The sequence below is a fragment of the Solea senegalensis genome, linkage group LG17, assembly GCF_019176455.1.
Source record: "Solea senegalensis isolate Sse05_10M linkage group LG17, IFAPA_SoseM_1, whole genome shotgun sequence".
Classification (NCBI taxonomy): domain Eukaryota; kingdom Metazoa; phylum Chordata; class Actinopteri; order Pleuronectiformes; family Soleidae; genus Solea; species Solea senegalensis.
Window position 1 is genome coordinate 19,943,561 of NC_058037.1, and position 21,162 is coordinate 19,964,722.

Below are 21,162 nucleotides of genomic sequence, written 5' to 3' on the forward strand. Positions count from 1 at the left end.
GATAATCGGTTATCACCACGATACGATGTTAACACAATATTTAAATCAAGATATTGGATATTATTACGATATTTAAATCACAATATGATATTATCACGATATTTAAATCACAATGTGATATTATTACTATATTTTGATCACGATATTTAAAACACGATACGATATTATCACGATTTTTAAATCACAATACGATTTTATCACGATTTTTAAATCACAATACGATATTATTACGATATTTAAAACAGGATACAATACTATCACGATATTTATGTCATGTGTGATGTATATAAGGGTCATAGACGGAAATGTATGAACTGGAACAGAAAACAAGCAGAGAGAGAGAGAGAGAGAGAGAGAGAGAGAGAGATCCATACACACACTTTAATTGATTGATTGATTGAACACAGTGTGTGTGTGTATTGATGTAGCCGCTCTCTCCAGACCTGAGCTCAATAATCTCCAACTTCAAACAAACATCAGCAGAAGAAGAAGAAGAAGAAGAAGAAGAAGAAGAAGAAGAAGAAGAAGAAGAAGAAGAGCAGGTTAAACATAAATGAAGGTGAAGGACAAGACGAGACTTCAGGAACAGTAACGTTAAATGAGAAGAAAGATGGAAAAAAAGCAGGATTAGAAGGTGAGGAGACGAGGAGAGATGAAGGATGAAGGATTCTGATGTGACCACAGATTAGGTTTTTAATCTCACTCGTCCTCCAAGATGAAAAGAAGAAAATAAAAGGACAAATGTGTTCAGTCCTTTATTAAAGCTGGACAAGTGTTTGCTCTGGTCAACAGGGGGCAGTAGAGAGAGAATAATCTGACTTTGACACATTCGTTTCACTTCATAATAGTTTTTTATTGTGAAATCTACATCATTACATATCAAAACAAATGCTTTTACTTTGAAATTCAACATAAAACAAGATTTTTCTTTACATCCTTTTTTGCCTGTCCTTCTATATTTCCTTTGTTAGCTATCTATCTTTCCTTCCTTCCTTCCTTCCGTGTCTCTCCTTAACTTCCTCTTCTTTTTTTCCTCCTCCTTTCTCTTTTCACTCCCTCCATTTTTCCCTTCTCTCTTTATGCCACACACACACACACACACACACACACACACACACTTCCTCCTAATGGCCCCATTTAGACAATGTGTCGCATCAGCAGCTCGTATGGTTGAATAATGAGGAGAAGAAGATGAGGGTGTGTGTTGTGTGTGTGTGTGTGTTAGTGTGCATGTGTGGGCGTATGTGTGCATGTGTGTGTGTGTGTGTGTGTGTGCATGGTCATTTTAGAGAAATATTACATCTGGAGTTTTTACTGAAGCTCCTGTTTATGTTTAGAGACAAAAATCACTGACACACACACACACACACACACACACACACACACACACAGAGGTTTAAAAATGACAAACGCTCTTTTAAGTCGATACAGACACAAAGTGCAGCTGCAGTTCCTCTCCTGGTGCCCTCCCCGTTTCCTGCCCTTGTTTCCTCCTCCCCCGTATTTCCTCTCCTCGTTTCCTCCTTGTATTTCCTCCCTTGTTTCCTCCCGTATTTCGTTTCCTCGCCTCCCCTTGTTTCCTGTCGTGGTTTCTTCCTTGCCCTCTGCTGGTTTCCTCTCCTCTTCTCCTGGTGTTTCCTCCTGCTTCCCTTGTTTCCTCTGCTGGTTTCCTCTCCTTGTATCTTCTGTTTCGTTTCCTCTATTTCCTCTCCTCGTTTTCCTTGTATTTCCTCCTTGTTTCCTGTGCTTCCCTTGTTTCCTCTGCTGGTTTCTCTCCTTGTATCTTCTCCCCCTCCCCTTGTTTCCTCCCGTCCTCGGGTTTCCCCTTGTTTCCTCTGCTGGTGGTGCCTCTTTGTAATTAAAGGAAAAAACCCCTTGTTTCCTCCCCTTGTTTCCTCCCCGTATTTCCTCTCCTCGTTTCCTCCTTGTATTTCCTCCCCTTGTTTCCTGTCGTGGTTTCTTCCCCTTGTTTCCTCTGCTGGTTTCCTCTCCTTGTATCTTCTCCCTCGTTTCCTCCTTGTGTTTCCTCTCCTTGTTTCCTTTCCTTGTTTCCTCTCCTGGTTTCCTGAAACGATTCATTTGCCACATTAATCACGTTTGTATTTTATCGTTACAGAATCATTATCATATTAAAGGGTCAGACCGCTGTTTTTGCATGTTTTCTGTTTCACTTTGATACAAAAAACCAAACAAACCTGCGACGACTTTAAAGTCGTCTGAGCTCAGAAATTCATCACAGTGAAACGCTGGCTTACTTTATTGTCGTGTGGTTCTGCAGCAGACGACGCTCCCTTTGAAAAGTGTCTCTATTCATGTCTTCATCTTTATTTAAAACAGTGTTTTTGACATTTCCTCTGCATCAGTGTTTAATAAATGTCACACACGTGTCCTCAGCTGTGATCGTCCACATGTCTGTGTGTGTCTCTGTGTGTGCGTTAAAAGCATCAGCAGAGCTTTACTTAAAAGTCACTTTACTTAAAGGTCACTTTACTTGAAGATTTAAGTGCTTTGTGTCGTTTTGCTCGTTAACAAAGACAAACGTTAAACTCTTTATTCTTCATCTTCTTTGTTTTTCTTTCCGTTTGCGACTTAAAGGGTTTATTTATTTATTTATTTATGTTAGTTTTCCGCTCTGCTCTTTACACTCACGTATCCTGACGACCTGCCCGTTTTTTTTTAACAATAATTTAAACAGTTTCTGTGATTTTTCAGCTTCTCAAATGTGAATATTTTCTGGAAATCATTCAAACTGATCTTTTTGTGTTTGTGGAGAAAAAACAAGCGTTTGAGAAACATCACGATTGACAGAGTTTTCTGGCATTTTTTGGACCAAGCTAACACTTTTTTTTTCAGATAAACATTTGTGTCTTTCAGAGATGGTCGTTGTGTTTGCCGATGACTTTCTACTGTTCACTAACAACGTTAAACTGGTCGATGTATTAACAAATAAGTGATTGATTGATTGACAGCTCTCGGACGCAGAGTGGGAGGACATGTTGGACGGTTTCGACGAGCGCAGTTACCTGAGCGCTCGGCGCTGGAAGCCCGGCGACGACCCGTACACGCTGTACGCCTTCAACCAGAGGGAGAGCGAGCGTATCCCGAGCAACCGAGCGCTGAGAGACACCAGGCACTACAGGTACACACACTACTTCTCACCAGGGAGACAGACTTTCTCACTTTATTCCAAGCTCTTTCTTTTTTATAAAGGTTTATGGCTTTTCTGTCACCCCGATCAGACTGTTGTGGGTGGAGTCGCTTTATTGTAGCTCCACCCTGACCGTCCCATGTTTTTTACCCTCCAAGGGAAAGGTGTCAAAGAATGGAGCGGTGGGGGCTGGTTATTGTGGTCTGTACTGCACTGAACCGCCTACTGCAGCTTTAATATGAGATGCTATATAAACAAACAAAAACTTGACATTTACACACATTCTGCTTCTGTTGTTGTGACACAGGCACACACAGACACACACAGGTACACACACACACACACACACACTCACACAAAGCCCGGGATTAATCCCCTCATTTAGATTATGGAACTGAGCAAATTTTCATAAAGGAAGCGACTAAAATTACAATCCCTGTTTCTGCCAAGAAATTAAATTAAACACCAAAATAGAAATCCTCTTAGCGGGAGACGCTCGGCGGGAAGATAAGGAGCGCGTCGCTCTGACGACCGCTGATACCATTCTACGATAAAAACACTCTCCACGAGAAGAGTGTGAAGCGCACACACACACACACACACGCATACACACGCATACACACTCTGATCTTTTCATTTTACATTTTCAAAGTTATTTTTGATAATTTCTGACGGTCTTGTGTTCATAAATGTTAAAAACAGTAAAAGTCATGTTTTCACATCACTGACTGTCGTGATAAATGCTTTCACACGTTCACGCGTGCTTGTATTTGATCTCATTGATCTGGTTTTTATGGCGTCATGAACCTTTAAAGTGTGTTTTTTATTGGCCTGCTCCTCAGATTTAATTGCGTCTCGTTTTCACAGAGTTGAATATTCATGCCTCAGGGTTCTGCTTTTGTTTTTTTTAAACAGAAATCAGACAGAAATCCTGTCGCTGTGTTTGTGCATGAGTTTCACACACTGAAATTCATCCTGTCATATGTGACAGATGTGACAGGAGCAGGAAAACTGAAGGTTTTTAACGACTAAACCAAACGTCTGGTTGTTTTCTCTCTTTTATGAAAAGGAACAAGTTTAAATCGTATTTAAATTACTTAAATGCAGAAACCGATGAAACGTGCACTGGAATTCGGAAGTTGGCAGGATGCTGTGTCACATGATGACCACTAGAGGGCCTACGTAGGTGGTCACCTGGTTAGGGTTACCTCTTACACACCTCTTACTAGTTCAAAGTCTTCTTTTTCTTAAGCTCTTACGCTTCTTACTTGTAGTTCACTTATAACCCTTTTTAATGTTAAAGTTGATAAAAGACAATTATTTACCTGAAATCATCAGTATAATCTGTGAGCAACAAACCCATGGTTCCCAAACTGTAGTGTGTGTGCCACCAGTGGTACGCCATCGTCTTGTGGTGGTTCGGGAAGCGGCGCCCCGTGTGAAGCTTGTCGCGAGGTAGTGTCACTGCAAGCGGCTCTCGTCCATACGGAGCTCTGGAATCCACGCGAACGTGTGGATAGTGACGTCTCCACGTGAACGCGTGGATAGTGACGTTGTCTCCACGTGAACGTGTGGATATTTATGTTTTCTCCACTTGAACGTGTGGATAGTGACGTTGTCTCCGCGTGAATGTGTGGATAGTTACGTTGTCTCCACGTGAACGTGTGGATAGTTACGTTGTCTCCGCGTGAACGTGTGGATAGTTACATTGTCTTCACGTGAACGTTTGGCTAGTTATGTTGACTTCATGTGAACGTGTGGATGGAGTTGTCTCCCGCGTGAGCGTGTGGATAGATTACATTGTCTCCATGTGAGCGTGTGGAGATCGTGAGCGATCGTTGACTCCGTGAACATGTGGATAGTGGCGGTGTGTGTGGATAGATCGTGTCTCCGCGTGAGCGTGTGGATGAATCGTTGTCTCCATGTGAGCGTGTGGATGAATCACGTTGACTCGCGTGAACATGTGGATAGTGACGTTGACTCCACGTGAACGTGTGGATAGTTCGTTGTCTCCGCGTGAGCGTGTGGATAGTGGCGTTGACTCCGTGAGCGTGTGATAGTTACGTTGTCTCCACGTGAGCGTGTGGATAATTCGTTGTCTCCATGCTACGTGGATAGTTACGTTGTCTCCACGTGAACGTGTGGATAGTTACGTTGTCTCCATGTGAACGTGTGGATAGTTACTTTGTACGTAAAATTGTCGCGCGACAAATCCGAGTTGCGTGCGTGGTAAACGCAGCCTAATATGAAGCCGCGTGTGGGCGTTAACTGGGAAACTGTCGGCTTTGGCAGATTTAAGGATCACCAAGACGTAGTTGTGGATGATGATGATGATGATGGTGGAGGAGTGAGTGACACAGCCACCACCGCTTCACATAGGAAGCTTAAAATCTGTTAGCATGTGTAGCACTCGCTCGTCATTCTCTGTGTGTGTGTGTTTGCACAGATGTTTTTTGAGGACAATGATGTCGTCTGTCCATCAGAGTGTGTGTTTGTGAACGACGTCCATATGTGTCACGCTAGCGCTGTCGATCGACGGCGTCATCTGCTACGTTTCCGAAGGAGTGAAAAAGTATCTGTGTCTGAGCCGACATAAGGCGGATGGCGTGTAGATGAAGTGCGTGTGTGTGTGTGTGTGTGTGTGTTTGACAGAGCAAGTGAGAAGTGTGTGTTTCATGGTAATCTGTTAGCAGTGAGGTAGGGGCTGATAGCACTCATTTATCTTGGACAGGAAGTGTGTGTGTGTGTGTGTGTGTGTGTGTGGTCTGCTGTCATGTGATCATCTGTTAACGTAGTTTCGGAGCAGCTGTAGATCTCTCGAGGGTTTGGCAGGAACAACGATAGCACAGAGAAGAAGCTGCAGAGAGGAACTCCACTGAAAAACCTCCCAGGTTTTATTTTCTTTCTCCCGACTTTGGGATTTTTTTGGAAATGGAAGGTGATGTGAAGCAATCTTCAAAGAATTAACTGCCTCCATCGTCTGTGTCCTCTTCTGTTCCTCTGACTGTCCTCATGTCCTCCTTCACAACACCCATGAACCTTCTGTGTCCAATATCTTCTTTATCTCCAAACCGCTAATCCTGGTCCATCCTGGTCCATCCTGGTCACTCCCAACAAACATCTCAGCATCTTCTGGAGGAAATTTGATTAGATGTAGAAATGGAACTTCACTGTAAGAAGGCTCCTGGTCTGAGTGAAGCCTTCCTGTGTGGAGTTTGCGTCTTCTTGCATCTTCTGAACTCAGGTTTGTGTGGGTAATGGGCAGATTACCTGCAGATCCAGGTCTGTTAACCTGGACAACATCACTTGTCCAGGAGAGAGGAGGGAGGAGAGAGGAGGGAGGAGGGAGGAGAGAGGGGAAGGAGGGAGGAGATGCCACAAGCTGCTGAAAGGAAAGATAATTGCCACATGCAGAGCTGGTGAAACTGTGTGTGTGTGTGTGTGTGTGTGTGTGTGAACCACTCCACTCCAGCCATTATCTCAGTGAATAATGGCCCCTCCCCCTTCCCTCCGTCTGCTCGCTGACAAACAGACAGAGAGTATAATCCTGAAACCAGCCGCTGCACCGCAGGGATTAGATCCAAACACCGAGACAATGGAGTCGTACGGGAGAACCGTGTCCTGCACTTCCTCGCCCGCTCGTCGTCATGGCAACCAGACTTGTAAACTTCTCCTGTAACGTAAGCTGGAAATGTGACGAGACGGAAAAGTGGCGACACACTGACGTCAACATCGACGTCCGTAAATCACATCAGGATGGATCTGAACACGATCGTGTTCTCAACTGTCTGGAAATGAATCCGTTTGAATGATTTCTTTGTTATTTGGAGCAAAGAAAACATCAAATATTCACATTTAAGAAGCTGAAGAATCCCAGAAACATTAGTTAAATCAGATTACTTGACATTTAAATCAGCATCACCTGTCTGCATCATCACCGTCGCCGTGTTTCTCTCTTTTACGCGGATTTTTCACACCAGCAGCTTTAAATTCCTCTCTCCACTGAAGCTTGTTTTGTTTTTGTCGCCAAATTAAAATTAGAACGAGGTGAAAAAAAACGACCTCCTCGTGTTTTTCACGGTTAAATCTTAGTTTTGCATTAATGAGCTGACGAGACGGCACGTGTTCTTTCTGCAGGATTTCATTTCTTGACGTCTGCTAGAACTTTTCTCTCTGCAGAAATCTCTGATCTGCTCACACGATATCTTTAAAGACAGATTCACGTCTTTGTCTCACTGTAAGACAGATTACAGAGTCTGTAAACCACTCACTCTCCCACACCAAACCCCATAGAGAAAATCAGTGATTTAAGCTGGCGGGGACACAGGAGCTGCTGGTCTACTGCTGCCTCGTGTGGTCACTTTGTGTCACTCAAGTAAATCTAAATGAAGATTTCCAAAAGCCAAATTGACAAAATAAGATATTTAAAGGTAGTGATGGAGGCAGCAGTGGATCAACAACTCCTGTGTGTGTGAGGTTAAAATCACTGATTTTCTCTGTGGGCTTTGGTGTGAGAGAGTGAGTGGTTTACAAACAACAGAACTGCTTTGACCCTCAGACAAAGACGTGATTTATTTATTTGAATTTATTTCTTTAAAGACGTGTGGACACGTCAACAACACAAACAATCAGCCTTTGTGCTTTTATTCTGAAAACAACATGTTCCATGTGGAGCTCGTGAAACACTGTGACAGCGAAAGTGTGTGAAATTATTATCCTGTCACACACACACACACACACACACATATGCACAACGTGTTTTGGTGTCTCGGCTCCAAAATGGAGGCGTAACCATCGGCGACCAGAGGCAGAGTTCACCGCTCCACTGAGTCGCTAATTATTATATTGCACTGTGAAGCAGGGGTTTGTGATGACATGTGACTAACGTGATCGTGTGTGTGTGTGTGTGTGTGTGTGTCCTTTCACACTCAGTCAAACACTGACTCATGTTTTTTTTTCTTCCATGAATCACAAACACGCAGCTAAACATTCATCAGTTTATTAGCCTCGGTTCTTCCCACGCGGACACGTCCTCGTCCTCGTCTGTGTCACAGTTGCCAGAAAAAAAGAAAGAACTCTATATTGTTATTATTATTATTATAATTATTATTATTGTTATTATTACTATTCTTTTTATAATAAACTGTGATGTTGATATTGAGTAACAACGTCATCATCATAACAACAACACATTTCACAAAATAATTTACCAAAAAAACTCAAAAAATTAAATGTCTCACCAAGAAACCTTCAAATTTACATTTTACCCCCCAAAATGCAATATTTCACTAAAAAACTCAATTGTTTCAGAAAATTGTGAAATTTTAACAAGAATCATTGTGATTGTGTATTATTGTAAAATACTACAATATTAATAATGTTGTACTTTATGTAATAACATGGTAATAACGTCAGTCACTCTATGTAAAATCCAGGTTATAACTTGCTTTTCATTGATATTGTTTTTTTAAAAAACGTCTTTTAATCTCAATGAAATCATTGATTTAAACCCTTAAACATGAAATCTTTCCTTAAACTTGAAGAACTGCTGCTTTAAATCCACTGGAACATTTTCAGTCTTGACACGTTCGGGAGAAGAAGACAGGAAATCCCCTCAGTGCATTGTGGGTAATCTCTGTGCTGCTTAGCACCGTGGTGATGCTCTACACGATCGCCGTGGCGACACTGACGCTAAGCCGCTTCACTGCAGCTAGCATGTCGGCTAACAGGCTCTGAATCCTGATCTCGTTCAGAGAATCTTCTTCTTCTTCTTCTTCTTCTTCTTCTTCTTCTTCTTCTTTCTTCTTCTTCTTTTTCTTTAGTATTTTCAAAGTTAAACTAAACTAGAGTGTGAGAAAGTGAGAGAAACTAAATCCACTTCAGTCCCTGAAGCTGAGCTGCAGATTAAAGAGTGAAGGTTTAAAAACCTGGTTTTTATATTTTCAGAATAAATCTTTAATCTGCGTCAAATATCCTGCGTTTCAAACACGTCCAGACTAAAACTAAAGTTTGGAATGATTTTGTCCTGAAATGACTTTCCTCTTTGTGGCTCTTCAAAATAAATCACTAGGACTGTATGTTTGTCTGTAATCTGGATTGACAATATTCTTGTTGTTTTTCCTGTGACTTAGTTTTTTGAAGAAGTCGTTAGTGAACGTGTGAATGTTGGTGTCACTCTCGTTCATCGATCGTATGCGTTGTCTCCACCACAGAAATCATTATTATTACATCATCATCATCATTTCTTCTGTGTGTGTGTGTGTGTGTGTGCTCTCTGCCATGTCAGGACCAGTAGTCGTCATGGAGACCAAAACCTGGTCCTAACAACGCAGAACCTCATTTTCTGAGCAACTGGTTCAAATTTAGGACAAAGATTTGATTTAAGATGAATGCAGATCAGTTAGAACGACTTCAAAATCCTACTTATAATTCCGAAATCTACTTAAAATTCCAAAATCTTCTTAAAGTTCCGAAATCTACTTAAAATTCCAAAATCTACTTATAATTCCGAAATCTACTTAAAATTCCGAAATCTACTTCAAATTCCAAAATCTTCTTAAAGTTCCGAAATGTACTTAAAATTCCAAAATCTACTTAAAATTCCAAAATCTACTTAAAGTTCTGAAATCTACTTAAAGTTCAAATCTACTTAAAATTCAAATCTACTTAAAGAAATCTACTTAAAATTCCAAAATCTACTTAAAGTTCTGAAATCTACTTAAAGTTCCGAAATCTACTTAAAATTCCGAAATCTACTTAAAGTTCCGAAATCTACTTAAAGTTCTGAAATCTACTTAAAGTTCTGAAATGTGCTTATGATTTTTCAAGTTAAAGTGAGGCTTACTCCTCAGTATGAAGTCTTCTTGTTGACGCTCACTGAGAAGACGCCGAATAAAAAGTGGACATTTTTTATTGTTAAAAATCTTCTTTTATTCTTCGTCAACAGAAATAATCTACATTTAAACGACAGAAGAAATATTTATGAATTCCGACATGTCGTTTGTGTGCTTGTCGTCGGGATGAACTGGGATCAATAAAGTTGTCTGGATTTGAATCCGATTCTTAGAGACACACACACACACACACACACAAAGTTGTTAAAGTGGCTCTTTCTGCTGGTGTGGACTTTATGCAGCAGTGCAGGGTTAGTGCTGATGATCCTGAGAACAGCTGGATGTAACTTCACGCTGATGCTCTGCAACTCCTCACACACACACACACGCACGCACGCACACACAGTGAAACGTGCACAGAAACCAACACAACACACAAAAGCAGCATCAGTCTCCCCTGCTGAGCTGCAGAGAACTACAAGTAAAACACTGCAGTAAACACACACACACACACACACACACACACACACACACAGCATGCAGAGTTCACTAATAACAACTTTCAGCTGAAGAAGCACAAGAGAAAACGCAGGAGCCGACAAATTAAAACACAACGTAGAGTGTTTGTGTGTGTGTGTGTGTGTGTGTGGTAAACAGTTATTGCGATTGAATGAATAAATAAACACAATCACATGAATAATTCACAAATGAGTGAGTGAGCAAGGAGGTAAACAAACACAGGTGTCTCTAATGACTTAAAGCTGCAGTACGTAACCTCTGTTCCGCTGCGTTTTGAGATCTGACTGATGGAGCGTTTGTGTGTATGCAGCAGCAGAGCAGGGGCGGGCGGAGACAAATGCTAAATCTGTATTAAAGTGATGACCTCTCAAAGCTGGTTTACACTACAGTTTCACCCTTTCACACAGCACAAATCTACATTCATGTCGACTAGCGGAACCGGGAATAAAACCCACACCCTTTGAGTTGAACGACGACTCGCTCTACCACTGAGCCACCGCTGTGTGGACGTTTCGTGGACTCGCTGTACGACCTCGATGCCACCGCCGCAGCCTCCGTCTGTCTCCACGTGAGACGAGTCCACTTCCTGTGTGCGGCGAGATCGTGTCACCGGGCGACACTGAGATCTGAGGCCGCCTTCCTTTTACATCGGGACTCGGAAACACAACAGTGCTAGCGCTGCGCGGTGTGGGTGGTTTTCCATGACTGCAGCACTGAAAACATTCAATTCTCCAGTAAAAGTATTATTTGAAGTATTATTTTGATCAGATTTGACTTAAGTACTAGTAAAAGTACTACAGTCTAAAGTTCAGAGAATGAAATGGAAACTCAGCGTGGATTTGTTTTCTCTGCAGACACGGGGGGAAAGTTTCCTTCTCTCAAATGTATCTGTCATCGATTGATGCTTTAAGCACATTATTATACAGTACACACGACACACACACACACACACACACACACACACACACACACACGCACACAGTAGTCTCAGTGTAACCGTTCAAGAGTTTCTGCCTGAATTTGTTTCCTCCTTCTGGCTTTTGTCGTTGAACAAACAGCAATATGTTCCAGCTCAGCATGAGCACACACACACATGCACACGCAGACACACACACACACACACACACACACACACACATACACAGACACACACGTGCCGTTTTGGCGTTGTAAACAGGATTAAATTACTCGTTAATTTCCCAACTTTTTGTGCAGCGTTCTCAATATGTATTTGTCGCACTTGCTTAATTTTCCTGAGGCTCTGCTGCTGCTGCTGCTGTTACTGCTGCTGCTTATTGTTGTTGTTATCATAATCTCCTGTTGTGTTTAAGAGTAAAACGGTATGCGAGTTTGAGCACTTCAGCATTAATCTCATCTGAAATCTGATGCTCACCTGAGGGACAGACCATAATTAATTGTCTTTGCCATTTTAAAGATCATTAAGTGTTATTTAACTTACAATCATAAAAACAACTGTTCTGTTTAAGTCTACTGGTCTTTGTTTGTTTGAAATTTGATGATCACGACGCCACAAACATCACTTTTCACCGTTGACCACCAAACGTTCATCTGTGATTTCATGAGAGTTTGGAAAGACTTCCCTCGAGATGTTCTTCAGATGCTTCTGTGACATCACAGAGGCCAAGATCTTTGACATTTGTCCACATTCATCTAATCAGTTCACCTTCGAGTGCAAGTGAAGATTTGTACCATATTGACATATAGACATTCTTTGTCTTCAGATGCGTCAGAAGGTCCGTTGTAGAGGACCAACATCTAATCGGTTCATCTTTGAGTCCATGTGAAGGTTTGTACCACATTTGAGGGGAGTCCTTGGTGGGTTGCTGAGAGTGGTCTCACTAAACGGAACTAGAATGGGATGACCTTGAATTTATACCACCAAGATCTGAAATCAGGTTGTAAAAAGTTCTGCGATAGAGGACCAAAATTCGAGTGTTTGTACCAAATTTGACAGAATTCCTTGGCAGGGTTGATCTTGACTTTTAACCCCAAAGTATAATCAGTTTTTTCCAGGTCCAAGTGAACATTTGCCCCAAAGTTGAAGACATTCCTTTATGGTTTGTCAGAAAGTTCTGTTTGAAGACCAAAATCCTCACAGTTCACCTTTGAGTCCAAGTGAAAGTTTGTACCACATTTGACGGGAATCCTTCGAGGGTTGCTGAGATATCGTGGTCTTAGTCTTGGCACGTGGTGACCCTGACCTTGAGCCCCCAAAACCGAAGCAGTTTATCCTTGAATCAAAGTGAACGTTTGTCCCAAAGTTGAAGACGTTCCCTCAAAGCGTTTCTGAGTTCACGTTCACAAGAGTGAACCTTAAACCGTTTCAATGCGACTGTGTTTTGGGGTTCATGCAGGTTTGAACAGGTATGAACACATGAATATTGGTCTGGTGGATTATTATTTATCTCAGAAACCTCCACCCAGAACCCAGATGGATCATGGTGGCGTGTTAGCGGAGGAGGTCGAGCGAGCTGAAATATATTGTTGCGTCTCACTGAGCGAGTGAGCAAGTGTTTGGTCAGTGATTTTCTATTTTTGTGCGAGGAAAAAGGTTGAAGTCTCATGTTCAGAGGTCAGAGGTCACAAAGACCACACTGCAAAAACAGCCGTACGATAAAGAAGTTAAATATTCTCAGATTTAAGTCAAAGTCAGATTTTCTTCTTTTGAGAAAAATAGTCTGCCTGCTAGAATATTTAATGCTTCCTTGTAAATCTGCAGCACTTTCTCACTGTAATGTTCCATAAAATGACCAATATTTAATATTTGTACTTATTATAAGCAAAGAGTATAAGAAAGTTTTACTTAAAATGAGTCTCCCTTTACTTAATTAAGCTGCATTTCAGAATGTTTCTCTCAGAATTTCTTATATTTATGCAAAACTTAACTTCGAGACTCCTCTATGGACATTTTAGACATTTCCTTTTTCCTTTTGCTAAATGTTGGAGATGAACGCGTAATTTCAGTTGGACATTGTTGGCGTTGATTCTGGTGTCGGACGTTGTGCTCATGACTCTTAAAGTGACGATACTCTCTGACCAATCAGTGGCCGGCAGTCTGTTGACGTCACATTTTAGTGTCGGCTCAGCTCGATCCAGGAACCGATCCTGGTTTCCACTTCCCCAGAGCGATGGTTGTGATCTGTGATCTTCATGGTGTCACAAAGAGAACTAAGAGGTCCTGCAGTGGAGATAATAAAGAAAGCAGAGTCATACTGGAACCAGGTTTTGGTCCCCAACTTGAAAATAGGCTCAGAACAACCTGCCTGGTTTTATCGAGTACAAAGACAATGATTCATTTCTAAGACTGTAAAGAACCTGCGTCACGCCGTCTTCACACACAAGTGTCCCCCCGGTCTGAAGCGTCTTCTTGAGCAGGAACTGGTCCAGACGTCATGGTGAGCAGTCCTGGTCTCTGTGGGCAAACCCTGCACGAGGAGGAGGCGGTGGACTGACATGTGCCAGTTCTCGTCTCCGCCTGCCAAACTGTCCTGACCTGTCTGCCGACCGCTGATAATGAGCCAGCTGTCACAGTCCGAGCGCCCGCCTCCGGTCTCAGTCCGTGCTCCACTTGGCCCGGATCCTTTGGCCCGGCTCGTTTCAGGTGCAGTCCATTCAGGTCAAAGACGACCTGTGTGGACGAGACCACATTATCGGTTTAATGTGGGTCAGAGTCAGACAGACAGCTGCAGTTTGTAGCTTTAAAAACCTGAATTCATCAATGTTTGATAACGTTTGACCTTTGCTAAATGTCTCTGTGCCGTCCTTTTCCTTGTCCCTAGACCTGTTCCGGGTCTTTTTCCCACCATTCCTGTACCTGTTTCTGTACCTCCTCGTCATCCCCCGTTCTTGTCCACGTCCTTGTCTCTGTCCTTGTTCTCGTCCCTGTCTCTTGTCCCTGTCCTCCTACCTGTACCTGTTCCTGCACTTACTGTATTTCTGTCTTTGTCCTTTGTCCCTGTCCTTGTCTCACCGCCTGTCCCCATCATCCCTTTTAACTATCTCGTCCCCGTCTGTCTTTAAACCACTTTATGAAGCGTTAAATTGTTCCGATCATGTCTCGACTTCATGATTCTGCTCAGGATTAAACGTCTCCGTCGTAGCGCAGCGGCGTCTTTGCCACATGATAGCAGCGTCACCTTTGACCCCCGTGACACACACACACACACACATTTATAAGTTCTTTGGAGGATTGATGTCGAGAATAAAAACAGTTGATCAGTGCCTTTCCCTCCACATCACAGCGCTCTCTGAATTCATGGGTTGTAATCTTCTGAATTAGCCTGAAAAGAGGAAGAGACGGGAGGAAGAGGTAGAGACAGAAGGAGTAATAAAAGTTTAATGGAGGGAGGAGAGAGAAAGAAAAGGAAGGAGGGAAGAGAAAGATAGAGAGAAAGATGGATCAGCCGATCTCCCGGCATGACAGTCTCATCAGACAAGTGTGTGCGTGAGGGCGAGAGAGGTAGAAGACGGAGGGAGAGAGGAAATTGTTCTGTCAGGATGTTGGGATGTTGTATCATTATCTCTCTGCTCCGCCTCGTCTTCTCCTCTCTCTCTCTGTTTCTGGTCTCATCTGCTCGGCTGTCCACTCGTCTAATGGAACAGTCCATGCAAATGTCTCGGGTTAATAGAGCGAGGGACAGGAGGGGGAGGAGGAGGGACAGGAGGGACAGGAGGGACGGGGGGGAGGAGGAGGGAGAGACGACGACACAGGAGTCTACTCTCTGCAGCTCACGTTGTACGTTGTACATTGTAAATATAAGCTGCTTTTCTTATGAAAGAAAAACAACAACAACAACAACAACAACAACTCTTGTTAACCACATGTTTCAGGTGTCACCTGAATATTGAACATAAAATAAACAGTAATATAATAACGTCACGTCATCGGCATAACGTTTTAACATGTTTTATTTGACTGTATGTTCATGTTTGAAAAAGCTTTCTTAACACGTTCAGTTGTAACCATAGCAACAGGCTTTTGTAAATAACTGCTCAGCGCTAACAGAGCGATTCTTCTTTTCCTGACACAGACGATCCTCGCGTCACGTCTCGTCACATCTCAGTGGATGTTTTTCTTTGAATTGACTCGCGATGACAAAATAAAGGTCTTTTTGAATTAAAGTGAATCATCTGCATAGCAACATATACCAACATATACCAACATACACTGATCTGTAATTTCATTTTCTATTCCAAAACCTTTCAAAGCTATTCTGCTTCTACTTATTTCATAGATTAGTTATTACTTCATGAATACCTTAATATATCAATAAAATGTTTGTCACTCGAAACATGTAAAGTTACTCCACTTTTTAGAGACGCTGAGAAACTGAGATAGAGAATTTTTGTTTATGGTTGATCACAGTGAGCTATGAATAAATAAATAAATACATCAATCAATCACTCGATCAATAAATAAATAAATGAAGAGGAAAAATAGAGAGAGAACATGTCAGTGAAGCGACTGACTGTGTCACGTTCTGCCGGCAGAGAAAACTGCCTCTCGACTTACCTCGAGACATGCTGTCACAACCCAAATATAAACCCCGCACTCGCACACACACACACACACACACACACTCTCCAGAAAGCGTGGTGCATCTTAAAAATAGCCGTCAGTCTGGGTCCAGACAGACGCAGACTCAGGTTTCAGCAGGTGGTGTCTGTTGCTTTTTTAAAAACGTTATATCTCACTGTCTGATTATTCACGGCACTTTTTTGTGTCGCTGTAATGGCAAAATCATTGTCGCTCAAAAAACGGTATTAGACTCACTCGTTTCTGCTCGCGCGTGGTTCTTCCTCGGGTCGGAGTCGCTCAGTAACCACCCAAACTAAAAATATATGTGTTATACCTTAAAGGAAAATGGATGATGTTTATATCATCTCTTACTCTAACAGCTCACACCGCACCAAAGCCCACAGAGAAAACAGGGATTTTAACATCACACACACAGGAGTTGTTGATCCACTGCTGCCTCCATCACTAACTTCAGACGTCTTATTTTGTCACTTTGACGTAAGAAACTCTGTATTAGGATTGACTTCAGTGACACAAAGTGACCACACGAGGCAGCAGTAGACCAGCAGCTCCTGTGTCCCCGCCAGCTAAAATCACTGGTTTTCTCTATGAGGTTTGGTTTCCAATTAGAAAAACCTGTTTCACAGCAAGATTAAGTAAAAAAAAAAATGTTATCTCTCTGCCTCATCAGTGGGTTGGAGATCATCACATCTGCGATAAGGACAAGGCGTTTGACCTTTAGCGCAGACCGCTGTGTGTGTGTGTGTGTGTGTGGAGGAGTTAACAGGCTGCACTGACAGAGCATCGATCTGCTCGACCTCTGCTCGTCGCTAATTCCCACTAATCAAGTCAACGCTGTAATAAAGTGGACGTGATTGAGATTTATTTATTTATTTATGTCTTTACTGAATCTTCCTGTTTCGTGGACGATGATGAAAAGGTTTCTGTGGAAACATTCGGATCCTCAGAGAAACTTTCAATCATTTATGGACAAAAACATCGGCTGAATCATTTAAACAAAAACATGTTTTTTTATGATTCACACTGGATTTTCCCTGTTAGTGACATTTCATTTGATTCATTGAAGAGCTAAATTGTGAGGGGAGGAGCCTCAGGATTGTCTCCGTGTTGAAGTTAAAGAGATAAAGTGTGAGGGGAGGAGCAAGTAAAAACCTAAAAACCCAGAAAATAACATCATTCATTTAATTTCATTTTGTGAATCCTTTTATTTTGTTCAAATTCATGTGGTCAAAAAATGACCACATGAAATGAATGGGTGAAATTATGTGTTCACTCGGGCTGAACAAATATTAAATGTATTTGTTTATTTACAAGCACACGGTTTCCACAGGTCCTTGAAAGTCCTTGGGACAGAAAATTCACTTTGTGAATGTGTGAGTGAATGCGCAAATGTGTGAGTGAATGTGTGAATGTTTAAGTCAATGTGTAAGTGAATGTGTGGGTGAATGTGAGTGAACGGGTGAAAGTGTGAATGTGTGAGTGAATGCGCAAATGTGTGAGTGAATGGTTGAGTGAATGTGAGTGAATGTGTGAATGTTTAAGTGAATGTGTGGGTGAATGTGTAAGTGAATCTGTGGGTGAATGGGTGAGTTAATGGGTGAATAAATGGGTGAATATGTGAGTGAATGGGTGAATATGTGAGTGAATGTGTGGGTGAATGTGTAAGTGAATCTGTGAGTAAATGGGTGATTGTGTGAGTGAATGGGTGAATGTAAGTGAACGGGTGAAAGTGTGAATGTGTGAGTGAATGGTTGCATGTGTGAATGTGTAAGTGAATGTGTGAGTAAATGGGTGAATGTGTGTGTTAATGGGTGAATAAATGGGTGAATGTGTGAGTTAATGGGTGAATAAATGGGTGAATGTGTGAGTGAATGGGTGAATGTGTGAGTGAATGTGTGAAGCAGCATTAAAGTTTGTCGTCACAACAAAAACCTTGACCTGCGTCTCTGAATTAAAGCAGGTTTTTAAAAACAAACCTTGAAAATCATCTAAATGTAAATGTTGCTCTGACAGTGAACGTGTGAATAAATAACCTTCCACAGTGTAAAGTGTAATGTATGCATACCATAATACTATACTGTCAGCACTGAACAACCTGACTTCCTCTCACTGTGTTGCTGTTTAACCCTTTAATTATGTTCAAATATCACCGTTGATATAAAGAATAAAACGCACAGTCGTTTGATGAGAAAGTAAAAGTATGAATTATTCAGATTATTTTTTGCCTCCAGAGAAAAAAACAACAAAGAAGAAAAAGACGTTTGTGTTTGTGTCTCTCGTTTCTCACACTGAGACTAAAGAGTTTCATTAAAACAGAGCCGAGATTAACGGAGATCAAATGGCAGGAAGGAGATTAAAAAAACCACACGATCAAAAGGCGTCGCAAGATTAAAGGAATATCAATTAATTACATTAAAGTGGAGATTATAATCTGGACCAGGAAATAAAGAAGACGTTCACACGTTTTAAAATAAAACAAATGGGATGGAAACGAGAAGCTGTTTAAGGTCACAAAATGGAAATTTATTCTCAATTTTTTTGTAAAAATTGGAGTAAATTGGAAATTTTAGTGGGCAAAATTTAAAGAGTTAGAAAAGTTCTGTTTAATTTTATTTTTTATTTAATTAAAATTTTCTAAGTACAACCCTTAACCACTTTTTTTAAGGGGTGAAAACGGCCTGTCGTGTTTTTCAAAATCAGGCAGTGGGCGGAGTTATCTGCAGCAGAGGGCGGACCGTGTTTTTACAGTAGCCCGGGATTAACGAGTAATAGTAACTAACTTTAAAGGCTACATAGTTTCAAATATCAATAAAACTTAAAATGACATCTTTATCTTGAATGTAAATACCATTTTTTTAAATGGGTTTAAAGGTCTAAGGCTTAATTTGAAGATAAAATAATTATACTTATCGTATATTATTTAAGTGCAGCCAAACACCTTAACCACTTTTTAAGGTGTAAAAAAACAACCCACTAATTGTTATTTTTTAAGGGCGGACCATTGTTGGACCACCGGGTTTTTACAGTAGACCACAATGGACACAAATAAAAAGATGTGTGAAGCTAACTTTAAAGGCCACATAGTGAAGCAATTAAGTGATACATGTTGTTAAATTTGACACACTGTGCCTTTAAAGTGTGTAAGTCTCGTGTTGCGTAGTGTGTCTTTAATCTGCCGCTGAAGGATCACAAACATCTGCTGGTTTTTATCTCCTCGTTTCTTTTGTGTTTTTCTTTTTGAAAAAGCCCACGAAACAAACGCCGTCCACAGTGGAGGCGGCGCCGCGGTGCAGCACCGGGTTTGCCGCCTCTATTGTAACGTGGGTTTAATCCCCATCCCAGTGCAGTCTAATCCAAATGGAGCGCTGAATAGTCCTGGAGCTAATAATCTCCCAGGAGCCTTTGCAGCGGCTCGGCCTGAGGATTAATACGGAGGTTTGTTCCCAGTCCCTGTGTGTGTGTGTGTGTGTGTGTGTGTGTGTGTGTGTGCAGTGTAATTTACATTAGCCTTGCTCAGCGACATCTCCCTCTGTCTTTGTTCAAGCTTTAACCCGTGGATTATGAGCAGGTCAAAGGTCAAAGTCAAACAGGTTGTTTTTTTTGTCCACATCAGTGAGAAGAAACCGCTGCGTTTAAGGTGAACGTGTGAGTGTGAATGGATGAGCAACAAAACTACTGTAAATGCTCATAGAAATGCGACGTTTTTGGTTTTCTTCCAACTCTTTCTTCTCTTTCTCAGCTCCTTGTCTCCTTTTCTTTTCTCCTCCTCCTCCTCCTCCTCCTCCTCTTTTCTCTCCTGCTTTGGTATGAAATTGGTTTCTAAGTAATTTATGAGCGATGAGAGGCTTATAAGGAGTTTATGTCGTAACTCTTCATTACGCTACTATTAACTGCCGTCTTCTGCTCTCTATGAGTGTGCACGTGCGTGCGTGCGTGTGTGCGTGTGCGTGTGTGTGTGTGTGTGTGTGTGTGTGTGTGTGTGTGAAAAGCATTTTAAAAGCACCTATAATGGACTCACAGTTGATGGATGTCATTAAGGAAATTGTCTCATGAATTCGTTTTCACTCTTTTCTTTGACGTATTAACGAGACACTTTCTGATCTGATGAGAGCTGTCATGAAGGTCCTTGAATTCCTTTCAAGAGCTGTTTCCCCACCCCACCCCTTGAAATCCTTGAAAGTTTGTGAATTTGAAAGAAAAATATTCAAGGCTTTTGAAGGTTTTGGAAAATTGCCCCAAAATAGATATGGATCATTGAAAGTGCTTGAATTTTGTTGTCCTCTCAAGCTGTGTCAGCACATTTGGTCCTTTAATTTGAGCGAACTGGTCAACAACTTGTCTGCAGCAGCAGCAGCACAGCAGCAGCAGCAGCAGCAGTAACAGCAGCAGCAGTAACAGCAGCAGTAACAGTAACAGCAGCAGTAACAGCAGCAGAAGTAACAGTAACAGCAGCAGCAGTAACAGCAGCAGCAGCGCAACAGTAACAGCAGCAGCAGCAGTAACAGCAGCAGCAGTAACAGTAACAGCAGCAGTAACAGCAGCAGAAGTAACAGTAACAGCAGCAGTAACAGCAGCAGCAGCAGCAGTAACAGCAGCAGCAGCAGCAGTAAAAGCAGCAGGCAGCAGTAACAGCAGCAGCAGCAGTAACAGCAGCAGAAGTAACAGTAACAGCAGCAGCAGCAGCAGTAACAGCAGCAGTAACAGCAGCAGCAGTAACAGCAGCAACAGCAGCAGCAGTAGCAGTAACAGCAGCAGCGGTAGTAACAGCAGCAGCAGCAGCAGTAACAGCAGCAGCAGCAGTAACAGCAGCAGCAGCAGCAGCAGCAGCAGCAGCAGTAACAGCAGCAGTAGCAGCAGCAGCAGCAGTAACAGTAGCAGCAGCAGCAGCAGCAGCAGCAGCAGTAGTTTTGTGCTGGTTAACGTCGTGGATTTGTTTTAATTGAATTCTCTCCTCTGGTACAAAAGTGTTCTGTGTTTTACATTCTTACATTTCCTGTGGAGCCATTTACACTGTAAGTTACGAGCATTTTCACCGTTAACAACGATCGAAGGCCCGACACGCACGCGTGCACACACACACACACACACACACACACGCACGC

The 21,162-nt window shown here is 42.0% G+C and overlaps 1 protein-coding gene across 1 annotated transcript in view; it reads left to right on the top strand.

Annotated features, from left to right (window-relative positions):
* galnt14 (UDP-N-acetyl-alpha-D-galactosamine:polypeptide N-acetylgalactosaminyltransferase 14 (GalNAc-T14)) overlaps positions 1-21,162 on the top strand; it is an 89,595-nt gene that overhangs the window by 11,485 nt on the left and 56,948 nt on the right. The window contains exon 2 of the mRNA XM_044049888.1: positions 2,970-3,139. Coding sequence (XP_043905823.1) covers positions 2,970-3,139 — 170 coding nt within the window. The remainder of the gene's footprint in view (positions 1-2,969; positions 3,140-21,162) is intronic.